The sequence below is a fragment of the Bos javanicus genome, chromosome 9, assembly GCF_032452875.1.
Source record: "Bos javanicus breed banteng chromosome 9, ARS-OSU_banteng_1.0, whole genome shotgun sequence".
NCBI classification, from domain to species: domain Eukaryota; kingdom Metazoa; phylum Chordata; class Mammalia; order Artiodactyla; family Bovidae; genus Bos; species Bos javanicus.
In genome coordinates, this window is record NC_083876.1 from 97,767,837 (window position 1) to 97,789,694 (window position 21,858).

The 21,858-nt window shown below is 41.8% G+C and overlaps 1 protein-coding gene across 6 annotated transcripts in view; it reads right to left on the reverse strand.

Moving 5' to 3' along the window:
- The window catches only part of PRKN (parkin RBR E3 ubiquitin protein ligase), a 1,237,035-nt gene that overhangs the window by 799,558 nt on the left and 415,619 nt on the right, over nt 1-21,858 (reverse strand). For 5 of the 6 annotated variants that reach the window (XM_061428497.1, XM_061428495.1, XM_061428496.1 and 2 more), the window contains one exon: nt 6,586-6,707. In XM_061428497.1, coding sequence (XP_061284481.1) covers nt 6,586-6,707 — 122 coding nt within the window. The remainder of the gene's footprint in view (nt 1-6,585; nt 6,708-21,858) is intronic. The other variant, XM_061428494.1, reaches the window with a different exon arrangement.

Consider the following 21,858-nt stretch of genomic DNA (forward strand, 5'->3'; position numbering starts at 1 on the left):
ACATCAGTCCTTCCAATGAACACCCAGGACTGGTCTCCTTCAGAATGGACTGGTTGGATCTCCTTGCAGTCCAAGGGACTCTCAAGAGTATTCTCCAACACCACAGTTCAAAAGCATCAATTCTTCTGCACTCAGCTTTCTTTATAGTCCTACTCTCACATCCATACATGACTACTGGGAGAAAAAAAAAAAAAGCAAAGCCTTGAGTAGCAGACCTTTATTGACAAAGTAATGTCTCTGCTTTTTAATATGCTATGTAAGTTGGTCATAACTTTCCTTCCAAGGAGTAAGCGTGTTTTGATTTCATGGCTGCAATCACCATCTGCAGTGATTTTGGAGCCCCCAAAAATAAAGTCAGCCACTGTTTCCACTGTTTCCCCATCTATTTCCCATGAAGTGATGGGATCAGATGCCATGATCTTTCGTTTTCTGAATGTTGAGCTTCAAGCCAACCTTTTCACTCTCCTCTTTCACTTTCATCAAGAGGCTCTTTTGTTCTTCTTCACTTTCTGCCATAAGGGTGGTGTCATCTGCATGTCTGAGGTTACTGATATTTCTCCCAGCAATCTTCATTCCAATTTGTGCTTCATCCAGCCCAGCATTTCTCATGATGTATTCTGCATACAAATTAAATAAGCAGGTAACAATATACAGCCTTGACATACTCCTTCCCCAATTTGGAACCAGTCTGTTGTTCCATGTCCAGTTGTAACTGTTGCTTCTTGACCTGCATACAGATTTCTCAAGAGGCAGGTCTGGTGGTCTGGTATTCCCATCCCTTTAAGAATTTTCCACAGTTTTCTGTGATCCACACAGTCAAAGTCTTTGGCGTAGTCAATAAAGCAGAAGTAGATATTTTTCTGGAACTCTTGCTTTTTCGATGATCCAATGGATGTTGGCTATTTGATCTCTGTCTTTTCTAAATTCTGCTTGAACACTGTTTGGTCCTAGGAAACCTTTGAGAGCTTGAGCTAAGAGCCGCATCTGACTGTATACATATATATAACTTCCTTCTTTACGGGAAGGCTCACTCTTCCCCACCAACACTTATACTTTAAATACAGGACAGACGGTACAAGGAACCATGCCTGCTGATATTCTAACCTTGAATTTGGCAGGAATCCTGGAGAAAGGGAGAGGGAAAAGCATCTTTCCTTCTCTTCATCCTGCTTCTTTTTCCAACATGCATTTTTTCTATAATTTCCAGTTAATTCTAAAAATAGTGTATAATCTACACATCTTATTTTTCCTGTCACTTTTCTAGATTTAAAAAAAACAGGCTTCAAGCATATGATATACTCGTCATTTGATTTTTTGCACTTCCTATCTACTGAAGGAAACAGTAATGTCATAGGTTATTTTTAAATCATTAATTTTGTTATTCATTATCATGATCAGAAATGTATACACATGGACAAAGTGACCTCCCTCTGTGTTCAACCCGACGTTATTTCTGTGTGGACGTCCCTGGACCATCTTTGAACAGGCGACTAAAAATTGGCTTCCTGCCATGGCTTTCCAATCAGTCATTGCTCACTATTTTCCAGCGAGTGTTCATTTTTCTAAAGGCTATTTCAGTTAATGGAAACCCTGGTCAAGGTCACCATAAATTAGAGAAGATCATTTGATTTGGAGACAGGAGAAAACTTGGAGTTTCTGTAAGGTGATTCTCAAGCTATCCTCAAGGTCAGGGCAAAGCTTCAGACCACAGTTTCCCCATCCTAACATCATGATGGAAACGACTCTTCATCTTTCTTGTTAATTTATTATGAGTTTCACATTAAATATGAAACATTTCAACAATTCAACCTTAGAGTATTACCTATGAGAGACAGCTCATTATTTTGCATTCAACACTTAAATATTGTGAAGAAATGTTGGAATTATTAATAAATCACTGATGGCTCAGATGGAAAAGATTTTGCCTGAAATGCAGGAGATCCAGGTTCGATTCCTCGGTTGGGGAAGATCCCCTGGAGAAGGGAATGGCTACCCACTTCACTATTTTTGCCTGGAAAATTCCATGGACAGAGGAGCCTGGCAGACTACAGTCCATGGGGTCTGAAAGAGTCAGACACGACTGAGCAATTAACACTATCACTTTACCAACAATAAGCAAAAATAATCAGGAGGGTCCTATTAAGACTCATGAAAAGCATGGAGCTTATTCCAAACTGAATTCTTTTCACCAGTTTTTTATTTTTTAATAAAAATAAATTTTTACATAAAAAAAAAATAACCCAAGTGGCCAAGTAGATTTTTTCTCCATGTGTATAAAAAGCTGCTTGCAGAGGCTCAGGTAAACCACACTCTGCTCCCTAACTAGTCAGCTACATGAGATTCTATTTCTTCTATAATTTTTTTTTTCCTGACCAGATAAAGCTGTGTAAGTTGCAGATCTTTATAAAGTTTGGAAGAATAAAACCTAACGCTTGTCTATCCTCTGCTTAGAAACCCTTCCTTTTAGCGAGTTCAGCACCTGCTAAATAATTGCCAAGACTTAACTTGTAGACCACCTGTCAGTGTGATCAGTCAGCTGCTCCAGAGAGATACTGTTTGAAGCTATTACTAAGTGTATATATTTTACTTTTTTTATTGAAGGATAAAATTGCTTTACAGAATTTTGCTGTTTACTGTCAAACCTCAACATGAATCAGCCTCCCTTTTGAACCTCCCTCCCATCTCTCTCCCCATCCCACCCCTCTAGGTTGATACTGAGCCCCTGTTTGAGTTTCTTGAGCCATACAGCAAATTCCCGTTGGCTATCGATGTTACATATGATACTGTAAGTTTCCACGTTACTCCCTCCATGCATCTCGCCCTCTCCTCTCCTGTCCCCATGTCCATAAGTCTATTCTCTTATGTCTGTTTCTGCATTACTGACCTATAAATCTATTCTTCAGTACAAGTTTTCTAGATTCCACATATGTGAGTTAGAATACGACATTTTTGTTTTAATAAAAAAGTAAAGGAAATGCTATTCATTTGCTGGGAACCAGCTCTGTGTATTGTGCATGATTAGTCGCTCAGCCCAGAAAAGGCAATGGCACCCCACTCCAGTACTCTTGCCTAGAAAATCCCATGGACAGAGGAGCCTGGTAGGGTGCAGTCCATGGGGTCACTAAGAGTCGGATATGACTGTCTTCACTTTCACTTTTCACTTTCATGCATTGGAGAAGGAAATGGCAACCCACTCCAGTATTCTTGCCTGGAGAATCCCAGGGACCAGGGAACCTGGTGGGCTGCCGTCTATGGGGTCACACAGAGTCGGACACGACTGAACTGACTTGGCAGCAGCAGCAGCAGCAACCGCTCAGCCATGTTTGACTCTGCAACCCCATGAACTATAGCTCACCAGCCTCCTATGTCCATGGGATTCTCCAGGCCAGAATTCTGGAGTGAGTTGCCATGCCCTCCTCCAGGGGATCTTCTCAACCCAGGGATCAAACCCAGGTCTCCCACATTGCAGGCAGATTCTTTACCAGCTGACCCTTCGGGGAAGCCCAGGTACCAGTTATACTACATCTAAGAACTGTACTAAAACTCTGGATTAAATAAAGAATCTTTGATTCCATTTTCTTTAAATCCCTAGCCATATTTTTAATAAGAGCATTTCTGAATGATATTTAAAATATGAGGGAAATAGTTGTACAATAGGTATTTATTAGTGGATCTGTATAGCATGCAATCTATCCTTTAAAAAAAAAAAGGGGGGAGGGCTTTGGAGAAAAATACAGAAAATAATTTTCACTCCTGGCACCAACATTTGTTAACCATGTAATTTTGGACTCATTACTTAATTTCATGGAGTCTCTTTGTTAAAAACCTTGGGTAATGATACCTTCTTCTCAGGTCTGTGATAAGAATTAGAGAAAAATACAGGTGGCTCGCAAAGAGTAGGACACGACTGAAGCGGTTTAGCACGCACGAACAAACACCAGCACATAAATGGAAGGAAGGCAATAAACTGTGGCAAAACAATCATACTTGCTATGATTAATATAATTACAAAAAGGCAAACAGAATTTCTAAAGGTTGTGGATCTACCGAACCAGTGTGTGAAAGTTCAAATACAGATGCCACATGCGGGGGGCCACACACCACGTGAGATGTTGGTTGGGTCCCCTTGTTGGGGATCCAAACTGACCAGTTATCTGATCGTATGAGGCTTACAGACTCTTGGAATATAGACAGATAGATGGTGGCATAGAATGTAGGACAAAAATGTAATGATACCTGTAATAATGCAGTTGAAGTTTTGGCCTGTCGAGAGAGGAAATGATGAGAGTTGACATAAAGAGGAAGTAGGGAAGTGCCTGGGACCAGAACCCAGCAGCCCAGCTCCAAAGTCATTGTTCCAAGCTCACATCTTGCTCCCTCTGAGCCACACCTTACTTTAATCCAGCACTCACCACAGGCCAGTCTCTGACCACCTAATATCCACCTACCACTTAACCCCTACAGCTCTCTACTTTGGTACTTTTAGACAGTGGTTGCAGGTTGCTTCTTTCTCTTTTGCTTTCTTTCCCCACCAATGAGAAATATTTTTAAACGAGAAGTTTCACATAACATTTTACCCCTATGGTTTCTCTTGACTTAGTACAAGCTTGGGTGGCCCTCCCCTCCTGCCACCACCACTGCTAACCGCTGGCAGGAGCAGCCTGAGGCAACCAGGACCGGAGTCCAGATCAGAGGCACAGAAGAGGCTGTGGATTGCACTGAGAAAGGCTTGTGGCCCAGGGGAGAACCAACTTTAGAGCAGCCCATTTCCCAGACAGAAGTACTGTCCAGTGACGCCCAGAAAAAGGTCTACTCCAGTGGTGCAGACAATCCCAAGCATCCTTCGTGGATTTGTCTCCCTGAGTGGATCCCCCTGTGGAGCTGAAATGCTGTATCGTGATGGAGCTTTGAATTTCATTTGTGAGTAATTCCATTTTCGCAGGCTTGCATCAGCGAGCCACGATTTCCTGATTAATAAGTACATCCTTCAGGTTCTTTCACAGTGCTCCTTTACCACTTGTCTGCCAAGACACCGCAGTAATCTAGACCCTCAGCTTGAACCCTATATATATAGTTGAATAATCAACCTCTTTGCCTGCAATCTGTCACCATACTCAGTCCCAGTGATAAACAGCTCCAGTGATAAGAAACAGTCTTAAAATCTCCCTTTATGCATGGTCTCTGTGACGCTTTGCCTTCATCCCGCAGCCTGCAGAACAAAATCTGAAGGCACTAGCCATCACTGGGGCCCGACGGGTAAGGCGGTGCAGCTCTGCACGTCAGTCCCCCCACCTGCAGAGTTCTTTGTGCTCTGGTGCGTCCTGGGCTCAGTCTCAGCACTGAGCTGATCAGAATGTCCTTCAGTCTCTTAAAGACATCAGCATCCACATCATTTTAGCCAAATTCTACACCGCTATCATGCTGAGGCCCTGAAGCACTGGGCCAGTGTTTTTATTTCGGAGGTTGGCCAGCAAACCTTTTCTGCAAAGGGCCAGAAAGTAAACACGTCTGGGTGTGCAGGCCATGCAGTCTGTGTCGACACTGCTCAACCCTGATGTAGGGCACAAGAACACTGGTACCGACAACAAGCGCAGACATGGGAGGAGCCACCTGTCAAAACTTTATGATGACGCTGGAATGTAAATTTCATGTCATGATCCATGGGTCATGCAATATTATTCTTTTGAAGTTTCCCAACCACTTAAAACCATACAGAACATTCTCAGCTTGGGGACTGTACAAAACAAGCAGAGGCCACAGTGCAGCGTGATTTCCAAACATATTTTATATGCATACTGGTCCTGGATCCACAACTTCCTTTTCATTTTTTTATTGAGGTATGACTTACCTCAAGTGCTCTAACATTAAATAAATACTCTAGTAAATTTTGACATAAGCATACAACCATGTTCATATCACACAGGTCGAGATGTGAAACGTTCCCAGGATCTTCAAAGGTATCCTTCCTGCCTGCTTCTGTAAGACACGCCCAATCTCTTTGTGTTATAAAAGCAGCCTCTATATTTCCTGAATGGAGATCCATCCAGTCCATCCTAAAGGAAATCAGTCCTGAATATTCATCGGAAGGACTGATGCTGAAGCTGAAACTCCAATACTTGGCCACCTGATGCGAGGAAATGACTCACTGGAAAGACCCTGACGATGGGAAAGATTGAAGGTGGGAGAAGAAGGGGAAGAAAGAGGATGAGATGGTTGGATGGCCTCCCTGACACGACGGACATGAGTTTGGGTAAACTCCAAGAGGTGGCAATGGACAGGGAGGCCTGGTGTGCTGCAGTCCATGGGGTCGCAGAGAGTCGGACACGGCTGAGCGACTGAACTGAACTGAACTGATATTTCCTATCAATACGCCTGGATTAAAGAAATGGGGGTACTGACGCCATCCTATCCAAACTTTTACAGAGCAGTGTATTTTTAAATGAAACTTCAGATACCGTTAATCATTACAAGCACATGGAAGGCAAATTTCCAGTGATGGGTGATATCTGCTGAGAAACCCTGAAAGGCAATCTGGGAACACACATCCCTTTTTCCGGGCAGGCTGCCCAGGCCGCGTCTCCTTACCTGGGCCAAGGTGAGCGTTGCTTGTTGGCAGGTGCTGCACCGCACCCTGAGCTTTCCCGGCTGCACTCCTTGACACGGGCCTTTGCAGTAGACATAAAAGCTGTTGTAGGTCGGTCTACCTGCTGGGAAAACAGGCAGAGAGAGCAGCCAGTCAATGCGGATCCACACTGAGACTTAACTCCTCCTGAACATTTGGAAATACTAGTAGAATAAATGTTACAATGAAGATCCAACAATTAAAATTTAGAAAATGCAGTTCTTTGCTCAAAAGAGTGAAATATTTTTCCTTCTTCTTGTAAAAATGAGCCCTGTGACTTACTCAGCAAAGTAGCAACCAGCTTGCCGCTGGGAGAGCTGGCTAAGGGTATCTGCAACACAAGGAAATTAATCACATACTTTGCAGTTGACATTTTTAAAAGGATGATGATGTAAGACCATTTGAAATGTAGAGGCCCCTGCTCCCAAATTTTATTTTATGCATCTCTACCCAGTCTTCAAGGCTTCTGATTTTTCCTCTTAAACTTGTATCTTTTAGCCCCAAACTCCTCATGATTTGAATGGGATCATCACAGTTCGCTGAATTTCCAGTGAAGACTTTCCAACATGAAGTCACACACAAAATAAAACACAAGCCCTAAGGGGCTTAGCACACTCAGCAATCCTGTGCGGAAATGGGTGCTTTGTTTAGACAAATGTCATTCAAATAATACATGCAAAAGCTGCAAAAACATTTAGGAAAAGATAAACATCTCTGATCATTTCTCTCAAATAACCCCATTCAGGAGAGTATCCGCCTGTAAACTAAGGGAAGTTTCTTTTGTATCATTTACCTCTACATCTACAAAAGCTAACTGTATCCGGACACACTTACCAGTAAAATAACCGATTTCCAAATTTCTAAAATTACTAAATAGTCCTTTTGATCTTAACTTTACTTCTTGATAGGTGGGATATCATAAAACGCCATGGCATAAGGATTTGTTTAAAATTTTACTATTAGCATTAAGAACATGTAGAAATTATGAATAAATAGTAAACACGGTTGATCATTAAGAACAAAAACCTTGAGACATTCAAACATGTGTGGTTTAGTGAAAACAATTAGTGCAGACAATAACGAGAAAACAGAAACGATCCTAAAGTCTTATGCAACTCCGTTTGCTTTGCTAACTTCCAAAAACGGGCTCTGCAGACATATCCAAGTGTCTTTTGTCTAGCAGCCATCTCTACTAATATTGTCGGTGAGAATACACTGTAAACTGTAAAGCATAATAAAGATGTAATAATAAAGTTTTATAATTATTTTCTGGCAAGATACTTTCAAACTATGAATTATGAGATTAATATTTAGTTTCCATGTGAAAGGGAAGATGAATTATACATATATATTTGCAGTGATATGAGGCTAGATTTTCAGAACTGGGTTATTTTCAAATATTTTTTGATACTGATTTCTAACACAATTCCACAGTGATAAGATAACAGACTCTATATGATTTCAATATTTTAGACCATGAAAATTCGGCACCTTGTTGTATATCCCTGGATATGTTCCAGTGTCTCCTAGCCTATGGGAACTTGAATAGAATTTGTATTCTACTACTGTGTAAATATTATATAAATCTTAATTATTCTGAATTGGTTCACAGTGCTTTTCAGTTCCACTTTGTTGTTATTGTTGTTTAATCGTTCAATTGTGTCCAGTTCTTTGTGACCCCATGGACTGTAGCCTGTCAGGCTCCTCTGTCCATGGGATTTCCCGGGCAAGAAAACAGGAGTGGGTTGCTATTTCCTTCTCCAAGGGATCTTCCCAAATCATGGGTCAAACCTGAATTTCCTGCATGAGCAGGAGGATTCCTCACCACTGAGCCATCAGGGAAGTTTTCAAGTCTACTACATCCTTCTAATACTCTGTATATTCATTCTAGTAATTTTTGAGAGTGTGATATTGAAATTCCAACTAAAATCTTAATTTATCTAATAAAAATAATTTTAATATGTAGTATAACTTTATATAACCTTTTTCTGTATTTTCCAAGTCTCTTGTAAATGTGTTACCATACTTCCGTAATTTCTAAAAGAAAAAATATATAAGGCGTGATAAAGATGTCGTTTTATAATTTTACCATTTACTAGCAATATATTTTATAATTATTAATTTCCAGAGATTAATATTAGCTTTAATGTGAAAAGGAAGATGAATTATTGGTAGTGATATGAAACTATGATTTTTGAGGATTCTTGGCAGCTTTAGTGCCTTATTCTGCAAGATAGTCAAGTCTATGAGTATTAATAGTAATTAGCAAATACAACAACGACAAAACATGTATTCTTAAAGTTTTATGTACATCATAAAATGCAACAAACAGAACCATATATTAAAGTTATCGAAATACCATAAGAACTGACAGAAGATCACGAGAACTCTGAAAACTTTCATGAGTACTACGGCAAGAGCAGTGAAGGAGGAAGGAGACTTTATTGTTAAAAACTGTATCAGCAATATGACCAAAATCAATTTACCATTTTCATAACCTACTGTAAAGCTTAAACCAAAAAATAAGGGAGGGGGAGGGAGGAAGAAAAGAATGAAAAAAAGAAATGCTTACAAAGGGGGTGGCCTGGGGCGCAAAGACACCAGCATTGTTGAAAGCGCACATTAGCAAGGACTTGACAATAGTAAATGAAGCATCTCAGAAACTGCAGGGAACTAAGTGATTTTTCTCTCTCCCTTAGGGCAAAAGCAATGTTCGCAATATTGTTTCAGCTAAAGACAGAGCCAGGCAGAAAGTGAAGACTGGGACACCCACCTCTGTGCACTATAACCTTCACTAAGGTCCTTGAGAAGTTAGGCAGAAAATACTGCATGCCAATGCGGGTGCCCTAGAAGCATACACGATGACATGCAATCTATTACACAGCGCGTCTCAGAGCCAGCACAAGCTGGGGGTTGACAGCCAGTTGAAGGAAGGATCAAGGGCAGGCCAGTCTTGGCTAAGGCGCTTTTCAAGCTGTTGGTTTGACGTGGTCAAGCAGCTGGGCCTTCCGGTAAACCCTGAAAGCCCTTTTTCAGGACGCCTTCCCCACCTAGTTGGCAACATCACACCATTCCAAGTTGGCAAGCTTCTCTGGCACGCTGAGGTCTGGAGTGCACAGGATGGTGAGGACAAATGACACCCTCACCATCTTCTGGGCAACGTTCCCATCAGGTGGACGGAAGAGTGTAAGGTAGACTTAAAAATGGAGCCATAACCCCTAAAGGAACAAGGCAATGGGAACAATGACCCCTAAAACATTTCTCTACGTATATAGTGGCCTACAGTTAATAACATGCATCTTTCCCTCTCTTACTTCTTTTTGAATCTAATTTTTTTCCTCTACTAATCAACTCTGACACATTGCAAACTCTTCACTGTCCAAAATAATCAAAGCACTTGTGTTTGTGTTACAGATTTCCCTCTTTACATATAATAAGTTTTCAAACCTGGAGGTATTTCAAAAATCTTACAAATTATCACCTTCCCTGCAATTCACTCATAATGAACATTTGCCCATATTTTGAGTGTGCTCTGTGTGTGTACATATACATATATACACTTATACTGCACATAAACATTAATACTTTTTGGCTGAATGACTTATAATTAAGTTACAGACATGATGCTACTTCACCCCTAAATCGTCCAACATCCTAAAACCACAGAGTTTCTAGAGTGATTTTGTCATTTCAGCTGTTCTCTCTGACCAATGGGGTGTATGTCAAGTCCACCTTACAGAACACGAGGGTGGCGTGCAGGCTGTTTCAAGGTGTCAAACCGAAGTATCAGGGAATCTGTAGTCAGACCGTGTTATGTGCTGCTCAGTTCAGGCGGTCCTCTTGCTGCAGGACTCCACGGAGTGTGAAGACAGGACATACTGGGCATAGCATATCCCTGACTTTGTCAGACTTCAGAAGAGTACCTTTTCTGGAGCATCTTGTGTTAATGTATTTCTCAGGGGAAAAAAAAAAAAAAATTGGAGGAAGGATACAACCCACTGTGTAGGGCTTGATCAACAGCAAGCCCAAGGGCTAAAGTTTATGAACACAGAGGTATTAGACACCACTGCTGAAGAGCCTGCGGACAACCAAGCTCACCCTCCACCCCAAGTCATCAATAAACTTACATATTTATTTTCTCAGGAACCAGAGGGGTGGGTCTGCTGATGGAATGATTTCACAGTGTGCTCATTTCATTCAGATGCTCTTTTTTTTTCCCCTGGATAGATGTTATTGGAATTTTCCAGGCTAAAATACTGGAGTGGGTTGCCATTTCCTTCTCCAGGGCATCTTCCCCACCCAGGGATGGAATCCAAGTCCCCTGCATTGCAGGCAGACTCTTTACTGTCTGAGCCCCCAGGGAAACCCTAGTTAATGTGCAGGGCCCTGTTAAAGTGTGAGTCACTGTGTCCATTCAAAGCATCCATAAGGCTTTCTTGTGCCAAGTCACTCAGTCGTGTCCGACCCTTTGCGAACCCCTGGACTGTAGCCCACCAGGCTCCTCTGTCCATGAGATACTCCAGGCAAGAATACTGGAGTGGGTTGCCATTTCCTTCTCCAAAGGCTTTCTTAGCATTGTCATTTTATCATTATCTTTAGGTTTTCTCTCCCAGTTTGGTTAACATTATGCTTCCTCAAGTATTTTCTCTTATTCTCCTTTCTTGATTTCTTGTTCGCCCCCAAAAAATGCCAAACACACATTAACAATATTCACCACCTATCAAAAAGTCCCTATTCAAAAAGAAGATATATTATTTGCTTTGGTGTTTTGAAAAAACAGCATAATATTCAGTTTTCAGTTTTCGTATATTTTAGGTGATGGGCTTATGGCCTGAAGATGTTGTTTTTATAAGATAAATGAACGCTTAAGAAAACTCATTCCGATTCTGACGAAAACGTTTCATTGACCTCAGAAGTTTATGTCACTGGTTGTCATAGAGAAATCAAGAGTATAATTGCCTGGATAATTTGTTTTCTAGGGGAGAAGAGAAGTGAGTTTTCACATACTTTATACCTAGGTAAGATAATGTTCAGTATCTATCCACTATAAAGCTGCAGGAGCACACGTGACTTCAAGTTATTTTTATCACATATGAGCTAATTAAAACATCAAGCAGATCAAGCTGCTGATGAGAACTTTCTGTGGGCATGAAAATGTGAACCAACCGGAACTCTCTCACACAGTAGCCACAAGGACCTATTGAGAAGCTGGCTAGGAACTATTAAGAAACCACTGTTTTAAAAGTAAATAAATAAACGATCCACATTAGCATAGCCATACGTGGGTAACATCTCCGAAAGCGGACAGCACGGAAGAAACTACCTAACAGTGATGTCTCGTTCCCTCTCGCCCTCCCTTGTTAGACACAGAGATGACAACACTAAGAAGATTCTTCGGTCACATTGAGAAGTGCAGTAGCCAGCTGTTAAGGGTACTGATATGAGGACAATGAAGAGAGGAGGGCGGGAGTGGGAGGTCTGAACTGGAGCCTTAGAGGGAGACAGAGACAGACAGGACCAGGCTTCTTGCCGTCTCCTCCTCCACACGCCCCCGCTCCTGACACCCTCTTGGGTGCTGCTCGCCTTCCGCCCGTCTCCACTGATATCACCGCCTTGGAAATCTGATCCACGTATTCAAGATGCAGTTGGAATGGCATTTCCCATAAAGTCTTCCCTTGATTTCTCCTGAAGTAAAAGGTATTTCCCAAAATAATCAGGAAAAGTAAGAAAGACCATCCAGCTAAGTCTTGTCACTTTTACACCATAGACTTGTCCAAACATCAGAAAACCAGCATCTAAGAAGAAGGAACGAAGCATCTTGCACAGACTTCATCCAGCTCTTGCCCAGCACCCAGCCCGGCAGCAGGATTTTCAGATTCTGCTCTCCGGCCCCTTTGGACCACAGTTTAGTTCCTGTTTTGTAAATACTGAGGATGTGATATTATCGCTGTCTGCACCACTTACCTGCATCGATCAACTCTAACCTGCCATACTCCCTCAGTTTACCCCTTCCTTGAGTCACTTAGGGAGTAACCCAGTCCTGTTTGGCTCCTACTACCCCACTGTGGAATAGATCCATGACCAGAGTTTCTGAACCCACGACCTTGATCCTGTGATAAGGATGTGGGACACAGAGAACCTCCTGTCCCCAAATTTGCCAGAATTCTTGCTCTTGTATTTTTGGGTGGTGGTCCTTCTGCTTGTGCTCAACCAAATGCGCTGGAATATATTCCCTGGTGGCTCAGACAGTAAAGAATCTGCCGGCAACACAGGAAACCTGGGTTTGATCCCTACCTTGGGAAGATCCCCTGGAAAAGGGAATAGCTACCCACTCCAGTATTCTTGCCTGGAGAATCCCATGGACAGGGGAGCCTGGCAGGCTACAGTTCATGGGATTGCAACACTTTCACTTTTTTTTCACATGACTTGTGTGAAAAGTCATGACAGCCAGCAAGCTATCTTTGCACAATTCATTTCTCCTCATGCTGGCCTGATACTATCCATTAGTTCTAGTTTGAACAATGCATATTGAACCAATTTAAGGCAGTTCCATATAAAGTCCATTCAATGTATATTCCTGGAATCATCTCTTCTGCATGAAATCTTCTGTGGATCATCAAAACACGGAGGACATGTGCACTCCAGCCTAACGAAAACCGGAAAAAGAATGGTGCCCCACCGTCTCTGTGTACTTGTCCCGCCTCTCCTATTATTACTACTCCCCTGCTTCACTTTTCCAAATGACTTGGGCAGTTCCTTAAATTTAGTCAGCATTCAATACATATTCATCAGATGTCTCATATTTTACATGATGTGAAAGTTGGAGCAGGTATGATGGCATCAGAATAAAATTCATATTAAATAGAACGTGTGCTTGTGTGTGTGCTCAGGAATGTCTGCCTCTTTGCAACCCTTTGGACTGCAGCCCACCAGGCTCCTCTTGTCCTGGTATTCTCCAGGGAAGAATACCAGAGTGGGTTGCCATTCCCTTCTCCAGGGGATCTTTCCAAACCAGGGATCAAACCCATGTCTCCTGCATTGTAGACAGATTCTTTACCTGCTTGAGCCATCAAGGAAGTCCCCAAAATCAAGTAGCCATGATTATCAAATATCTAGAATAACTTTCCACCAGCCAAATTTACCAGATTAGATTCAAACATCCTTCAAAATATTAGCATATTGTATTTTAAATAAATAATATTATCTTAACATCACAAATTATTAGTATGATAAATAAAAGTAAAACAAAATAGAATACTGAAAAAGCTTATATAGAATTTAGTATAATTAAATGTTAAGTGAAAAAAAAACTGCATTCTGAAAGTTTATAAGTAGAACTACTTTAAAGGAGGACAGTTATTACACATAAATACTTTTACTTCCATCCTTATCCACTGGGTTACTACACCCCACTGAATGCAACCACATCACTCCACGCTTTTTTAACAAGCCATCTTCTTAGCTCCTGCACAGTAACCAAGGTGATGCTGTACTATAAACAACTTCCAATTATATAACCATCCACCCAGTGTGTGTACTTTGAAAACATGTTTAGCAATCTCTAAGGAGGCTCTACCCTTAAAGTTACAACTTAATTCTCAATTTTTGTGCTAGGGTTTTTTAAATTAATATATCTGCCACATAATTTCATCTGGTGAAGCAAAATCTGCTGATTAAAGAGAATGTCTCTGCCTGGATTTTGTGGCTGTTGTTGTTGCTGCCAATTTATTTTTTCATTATTCATTTTAATAGTAATAACCAAACCTCTACTGCCAAGAGAAGAAATGTAGAGTGAAGCACACTTTAAGAAATAGTTTTAAATAAATAACCAGGATTGAAGCCAAGTGGCGTAAACCCAGATATGAACTTGGGCAGGAGAACAGGTAAGGTGGATCCTAGAAAAGTCTCAACTCTTCACTATGTTGAGCGAAGGTCAGTAACTCAAATTTAGATGCAAGTAACTGTTGACACTGCCGTCTATGGGGTCGCACAGAGTCGGACACGACTGAAGCAGCTGTTGACACTGCAGATGGCTGTGTACAGCTCCTCAGAAGATAATCTGTGTACTCGAGGACGTGTCCATCCAGGGCAGGCCAAGCCTCGTGTTGTCACCTTGGCAAATCAACTGACTCCCAATGCTGTTTTCTTATCTGCAAAATGGAGATGGTGATAGTACCTAGCTCACAGGCTTTTGTAAGAACGTTTGACAGAATGATACAGGTGAAGCACTCTGTGCAGTGTCTGATTCATGTTACCTGTTTTCATTTGCTGCCAAGAAATATGGACCCTGAGTTACTCCCAGGTACTCATACCTGTGAGCACTTCATACCCTGGACTCCTCAGTGACCACTGTCCTGCTGTTATAAATGAATCACCATTTATATTCTTACACGCCATGTCCATCTTAAACCTACAGCTGAATTTTTAGAAATTTCAGAGGTATAATTCTTTTCAAAACTGCATCAAAACCAACTAAGTCCTTTACAATGAAATATTTAATAATATAATGGAATATGAACCATAAACCATAGTGGGAAGTCCTTAAATTGATTTAAAGCTTACTAGAGTTTCATTTCTTTTCATAAATCACTATTACTGTGCAAGCAATACAGGTGAATTTTACAAAAATTATTAGCAGGAGTGACAATTGTAAACAATGATATGGATCTCATCTAGTGGATAACATTCTCAAGCTGGTTAACGCACTTAAAAAAAAATTGAGGCATTTCCAAAAAATAAAAACAGTTTTATAATGTGTAGTCTGTAAAAGCGTATTGAAAGAGATGCAAAGTGGATTGCAAAATTTCGTTTCAATGGCAGACTTGCTTACATTAGTGCTTATTCTTCATTGAAAGGTAAGCGTGATCGTCACCACTTCAGAAATGAGGAAACACAAGCTCAGAGAGGTAGACAGCCACCCCCAAGACAGCCAAAAGGCAGTCAGATATTTGCATGTGAGTTTTCCTGATTACAAAGCCTACACTTTGCTCTCCACTGTGTGACAGTTATCTTGACTAGGGTCCTGATTATTGCTAAATACTGTAGAGGATTGATTCAATGGCTCTAAAAAGTGGCACTTGAACACAGGTTGGCAATTAAGGACCGTGGCCAGCAATAACCAACTGCTTCAGCATCCGTCTCACCACCATACGTCCCTCACGCAATCAGCAGTGGAAGTTTCATGGAAATTTCCATGAACGTTCTGTGGCACTGGCATTCAGCAAGAATATGCAGATACAAAAATTATCAACCAAGAAAGGTAAAACTCATTTTTAAGAGGCAGCACGTATTCTAAAATTGTACTTTACAGCGAGAAATGGTAATCTATGGCATAACATTAGAATCAATAGAATTTCTTATTTATTTTTATAGAAGTGATGCCTTTCTTGATATTCTAAAAATGATTTTAACTCTCCTCATTTTCAGAGTTCTAAGTGTTAGTGAAACCTGTAAAGAAAATGAATGCCCAGAGAAATGACATCAATTAGAGAGTAACCAGCAAGGTGTGACTCTCCATACTCCCACATTTTCGATCTTATTTTATTCACAATAGCCATGTCAGTATTTTGGTATAAATACTGCATATAAGTAGAATACTTCCAATTTCACTACAACTGTTACAAATCTTCTTACAAATTCCAGTGTTCCACGTATCCTACTTTACCTTACCAAATGATGAGACAAAATACATAATGTTAATGAATCTGATCTTTCTCCATATTGATTTCAAAAGGTCTTCTGTGGTAATTGAAATTCATAAACTCTCTACTACTCCTTAAAATATGAGAAAAATGAGATTCTTCGGGGACACGGTGATTAGTCAGAAATGTCGGATGATGTCATCATGCTGAAGGAAAAGTATAAAATGACTGTCTTCTCTTAATCAAGGCTGATAATACTGTGAACTATTGGGTTCAGCAGGTAAAGAATCCACCTGCAAGAGACAGGTTCCATCCCTACGTTGGGACGGTTCACTGGGGGAGGGAATGGCAATCCTCTCCAGTATTCTTGCCTGGAGAATTCCATGGACAGAGGAGCCTGGTGAGCTCTAGTCCAAAAGGTCGCAAAGGGTCAGACACAACTCAGCAACTGTGCACATGCGCCAAGAGAGAACGGTTGAACCATTCTGGCCGGAACGCTCTTCACAGCTACTCACCTACAGCAGCAGCTTCCCACCCAAGGGGCAAATGTGTCACCCAGGGTCTCCAGGTTGGAGGCCAGAGGGCAGAAGGTAAGGACCTTTAATTAAAGTACTGGTTTTATCTTTAAAAAAAAAAAAAGTTCATTTACAGTTTACATCTTTCTACAAAATATATTCCTAATATTCTCTATAGAGATATTTTGAATTACTAACCATTATAAAAAGCAACACTCCTAGAATATGGCACTAAAAATAATCATAAAAAATTGCTATTCACAGCTGAAATTCTTTTTTTTTTTAATGTTTATTTAGTACTTGCATTTTCTGCCCCCCTTTCTTTTATTTTTATAGTGTTTTGCTTGTTTTAGGCTGTGCCATGCAGTATGTGGGATCTTAGTTCCCAGACCAGGTATTGAACCTGGACCCCCTGCATTGGGAGCACGGAGTCTTAACCACTGGACCAGCCAGGGAAGTCCTCATAGCTCAAATTCTTTATCACAGTCCCTCAGGATTTTCTCCTAGCCGAGTTATCCAAACTTAATTACACTGTCTTCTGCAATACTGAAACCAAAACACTTGTGATTTCCAAACCCTCAATCCGCAGGCCTCCACATCTGCGTTTGCCCTGGGGTGCATTCACTTCGAAAGGAACCCCCAGTTACCTTTAAAGTCTGTGCCAAGTGTCCTTGAGAAGTCTTGCCTGCCCCTGCCCACAAGAGGCCATGTGAATGTGCCACCTTTACAGCTTCAGCACTTGATTCCTCGGGTGTGCTCGTTTGTAATTGGGTTTATAGGACAGAAGAGCCTGGCAGCTACAGTCCACGGGATCACAGGGGTCGGACATGACTTAGCGACTACACCACCCCAAAACTGCATACGTCTGCTTCTTGTGGAACCCAGTTTCTGAGTGTGAGGACCTTATTTTCCCGTCTTTGCATCTTGGAGCTTGACCAGCCACGAGGGAGTCGAGAGTGCTTAGCCTCAGTGATAGGTTCATGGGACGGACACAAAAGAAACATTAAATAGTGAAAATTATTTGCGGAAGGGCTTCCCTTGGTGGCTTAGTCGGTTAAGAATCGGCCTGAAAAGCAGGAGACCAGGGTTCGATCCCTGGGTTGGCAAGATCCCCTGAGTAGGGAATGGCAATCTGCTATAGTATTCTGGCCTAGGAAATCTCATGGGCAGAGAAGCCTGGCGGGCTAGAGTCCATGGGGTCACCAAGAGTCAGACAAGACTTAGCGACTAAACCACCACCACCACCATTGGGTGAAATCTTTCTATTTCCTTAAACGTCTGGTTCTCAGGCTTTCTTATTCCCTTGATCTCATCACTGATGGCTGACTTGCCCACATTAGTAGGTGCTTTTCCCTTTATATTCTAAATGTCTGAACTTCATGATCGTGTCTTCCTTCTGCAGAAAAGCTCTCAAACCCTAATTACATCTGCATTCCGACAGCCACAAATTAGATAAATATCTTGATTTACAATTAATTCTATTAGATATTAGGAAAACTTTTAGCCTTTTCATTCTATTATTATAAATGAAATTTACCAAGAGTCATAAATGCGGATAAAATCTTATTAACACAACACCAGTTTCACTTACACTACTGTTAAACCAGCTTCTTATAGGATTCCCTGACACCCATATTTTCTACAGTTTGTTTTCTCTGCCTTTTCAAATGCAGGTAAACAGGCAATGTCATCGTGGGCACTGGGTAATAACCACGAGACGGGTGTGTGTGAGCACAGACTGTCATCTACTGTCCTTGTGAGTCTCCCTCTCTCCCCGCCCCTCTTCTGCTCTGCACCTAAGCAATTTCCTAGCAGGTCATTCTCTCCAGAACCTATCAGTTCTGCAAACTGCTTTCATATTAATTTTCCTAAAGTAAATCTTTGACCGGATCATTCTCCCTAAACGTCTCCTCATTACCTTTTGGATGAGATTCAGACACCTTTGCTTAATAAATCTGGCCCCTCCATTCTTTGTGAGAGACTGACTAATTCTATCTTCACCTTCCCCTACTGCTCATTTCTGAAAGCTAAATCAGGGCCTCACAAGACACACCTTTTCCTTCCTTTATCAGAATAGTTATCTGACACTTGGAAACTAGGCAAAAAATGTGGACAGCTGGTCCTTTGGATATCATGGAGGCAAAACCCACACAGTTCATGGAATTCTCCAGGCAAGAATACTGGAGTGGGTAGCCTTTCTCTTCTCCAGAGGATCTTTCCAACCCAGGGATCAAACCCAAGTCTTCCGCATTACAGGCGGATTCTTCACCAGCTGAGCCACCAGGGAAGAACTTTTACCTGTACACCTTATATATTTTTGGGATAGAGAAGATTATGAACGTCCTAACAGGGACCATCTCTCACATGTACTCAATAAATACATCTATTTCTTCTCCTTTAGTGCTAACAACATCTAAAAATGCATCATTTCTCCCTATTTCTAGAGGCCCTAATTCTCCTCTTCAGCCTTTTGGGGTCCTGATGTACCACCACCACCTCCAGGAAGTCTTAGTGATTCCATTTGTCAAATGTAAATCTTCTGCCCCTGCATCCCCATTACCTTAAATTTACAATTTTCTCTGGATGCTTAAATCACTTTATAACCCACCATAAATCATAGATATTTTTATCAAACTTATTACACTTTAGATTTTTGAAGATAGAGAATACATCTCACTGTATCGTCCTCGTGTCAAGGAACAAAAAAATTGCACGGATATGAAGGAAGTCAAGTAACTGGATTTGAAACTAACACCGTGGTAGGATAAAGTTTTCTAGCTTGCAGAAGAAAACATCACAATACACTGACCCTGAAATAATTTCATCTCTGTGACAATACAGGAGAAAAGTTCTTCCTGACCCACTACAATGATATGCGTATTGACAATTGTTTTTATGGTGCCAGGATTTTAAAATTAAATATTTCTTAGCTTCTGTTACTTGGCGATGCTGAAGGAATGTTGTCAAAAGAGTAAATATAAGTTGATTATAAATCTTCATTACAGGGCAGGATGTAGGAGAGGCTACATTACGGCAGCCATGTTGGTGTCAGCATAAGGAAAACAGAGTCTTATTTTAATAGTAGTAAGACTATTGAAATTTCTGTACATAATTTGTACAGATTTGAAGATGGTAATCTTGATGGTCATCAGTGAATACATGATTGAGGCTGGAAAAAAACAAAACACTGAGGACCATGAACTAGTCCTTCTGGACTCGAAATGGAAAGAATGGCCTCCTCCCAGTGGCCATGGTCACTGTTTGCAGGGCTCAGTGTGCTTTCCTGAAAGGTCTGCCCATTTGCCAACCAGACTTTGCAATCTGAAGACTCTCAACTCAGAACAGTCCCGTTTACACCCAGTTTGTCTGGCTTGCCAGGCGATGGCCCGTGGTGCCATCATCTGCCCAGACCACCTGGTGCTTTGGAAGCCATCTAGTTGCGATTTTGTAAACAGTCTCCCTGAAGCTCCGGAGTCACCCTTCAACTTTGAAAACTCGCTGTCAAGCAGCCAGAAAAGGTTGATGAATATCCTCACTTACACATAGAGCTAGACTTTACTACCTGATAAAAGCAGGGTGATTGCTGTAAGAGGCAGCAAATCTTCCTTACAAATAAAACTCCTCTGTTGCTTATGTATTTCAGCTTTAGGAAGATCGTTCTGGAGGATGAAATAAGAGCTTTGGAAGAAATTAATGCTTCGGTGATCAACAAAACCTATTAGGTTAACTCTGAATTGCAGTAATTATCATGACCTAGGAATTATACCTGGAGAAGACTATAATGGATAGAAGATAGAAAGATAGATAAATAGATAGATAGCAAAATAGATATATTTCCTTTTAGCTGCTAAAAGGAGAAAGGCCAAGAATGTGGCAGGAAGAAAATAAAAAATAGATTATCAGAGAGATTTCCACATGCAAAAATGGTAGCAGAGAGGAAGCTATAAAGCAAAAGGAAGAAAAGTATCTAGAAGAAAAGGCACATACAGTAACAGCCAGAAAGATATGGAAAAGAAAAACAAACACTAAGAGAGAAAGCGCGGGTTCCCAGAACACCACTCTCGTCTGTAACCTCTTGGATACTGCTGTATAACAGCCACGTCATATGTTCAAACTCTGCTTAGTCACTTCAGTCATGCCCAACTCTTTGTGACCCCATGGAATGTAGCCCGCCAGGCTCCTCTGTCCATGGGATTCTCCATGCAAGTATATTGGAGTGGGTTGCCATGCCCTCCTCCAGGGGATCTTCCCAACCCAGGGATTGAACCCAGGTATCCCGCACCACAGGCGGATTCTTTACCATCTGAGTCACCAGGGAAGCCCCATATGGTCAGGAGTGTAATACAAATGGGGCTATCCCCTCTTGACACGCCCTCCTCATGGGGCATAACCACGCCCCACAGCCACCACTGGCTCCCCGTCCAGCTCTTCTCTTATATCCATGGCTGCCTCTCCCTCTCCCTAAGTCTCTGCGTGGGGGAGGTGAGGGGGTGCAGAAAAGCAGACACTCACATAGCCACATATTCTCCTTTCCTCCCCTTACCTTACACGCGGTGTAGTCAGAGTAGTATTCAAATATCCATGGAAAAGAATAATCACCTTTGGCTCAAGAAAAAGTACGATCATGGTATGAAAATGTCGACGAAGGAAGGAGACAGGAAGTTGGAATGAAATTCCAGCACAGGGGTTTAGGGTAACAACAGAAATGCAAACACCATCCACACACAAACTGAACGCGGCACCCCCAGGGGGGTGAACACCACAGCCACAGCCACCTGGACAAAGACTCGCAGCCCACAAACGTCACAGAATCCTTGCACAGCCCTTCCCGGAGGGGAGTGGGACCGTGACTGCAGGCCCTACCAGAACACCAGAACCTACCAGAGCAGCTCCCAGACCCCACAGCTGTAGCCGACCCACTGGAGGAGCCTGTTCCAGCGGGGCATGAAGCTAGGTGGTGCGTGGCGCCTCCACGGGGAACACCAGGCCAGAGTAACTCAAGCTCTCCAAGCAGGGGATGCGGGGTCCTGAGTAGGGCGTCTTGTCCTTCTGTTCAAAGGGGCCACAGATCCCGGAGTCA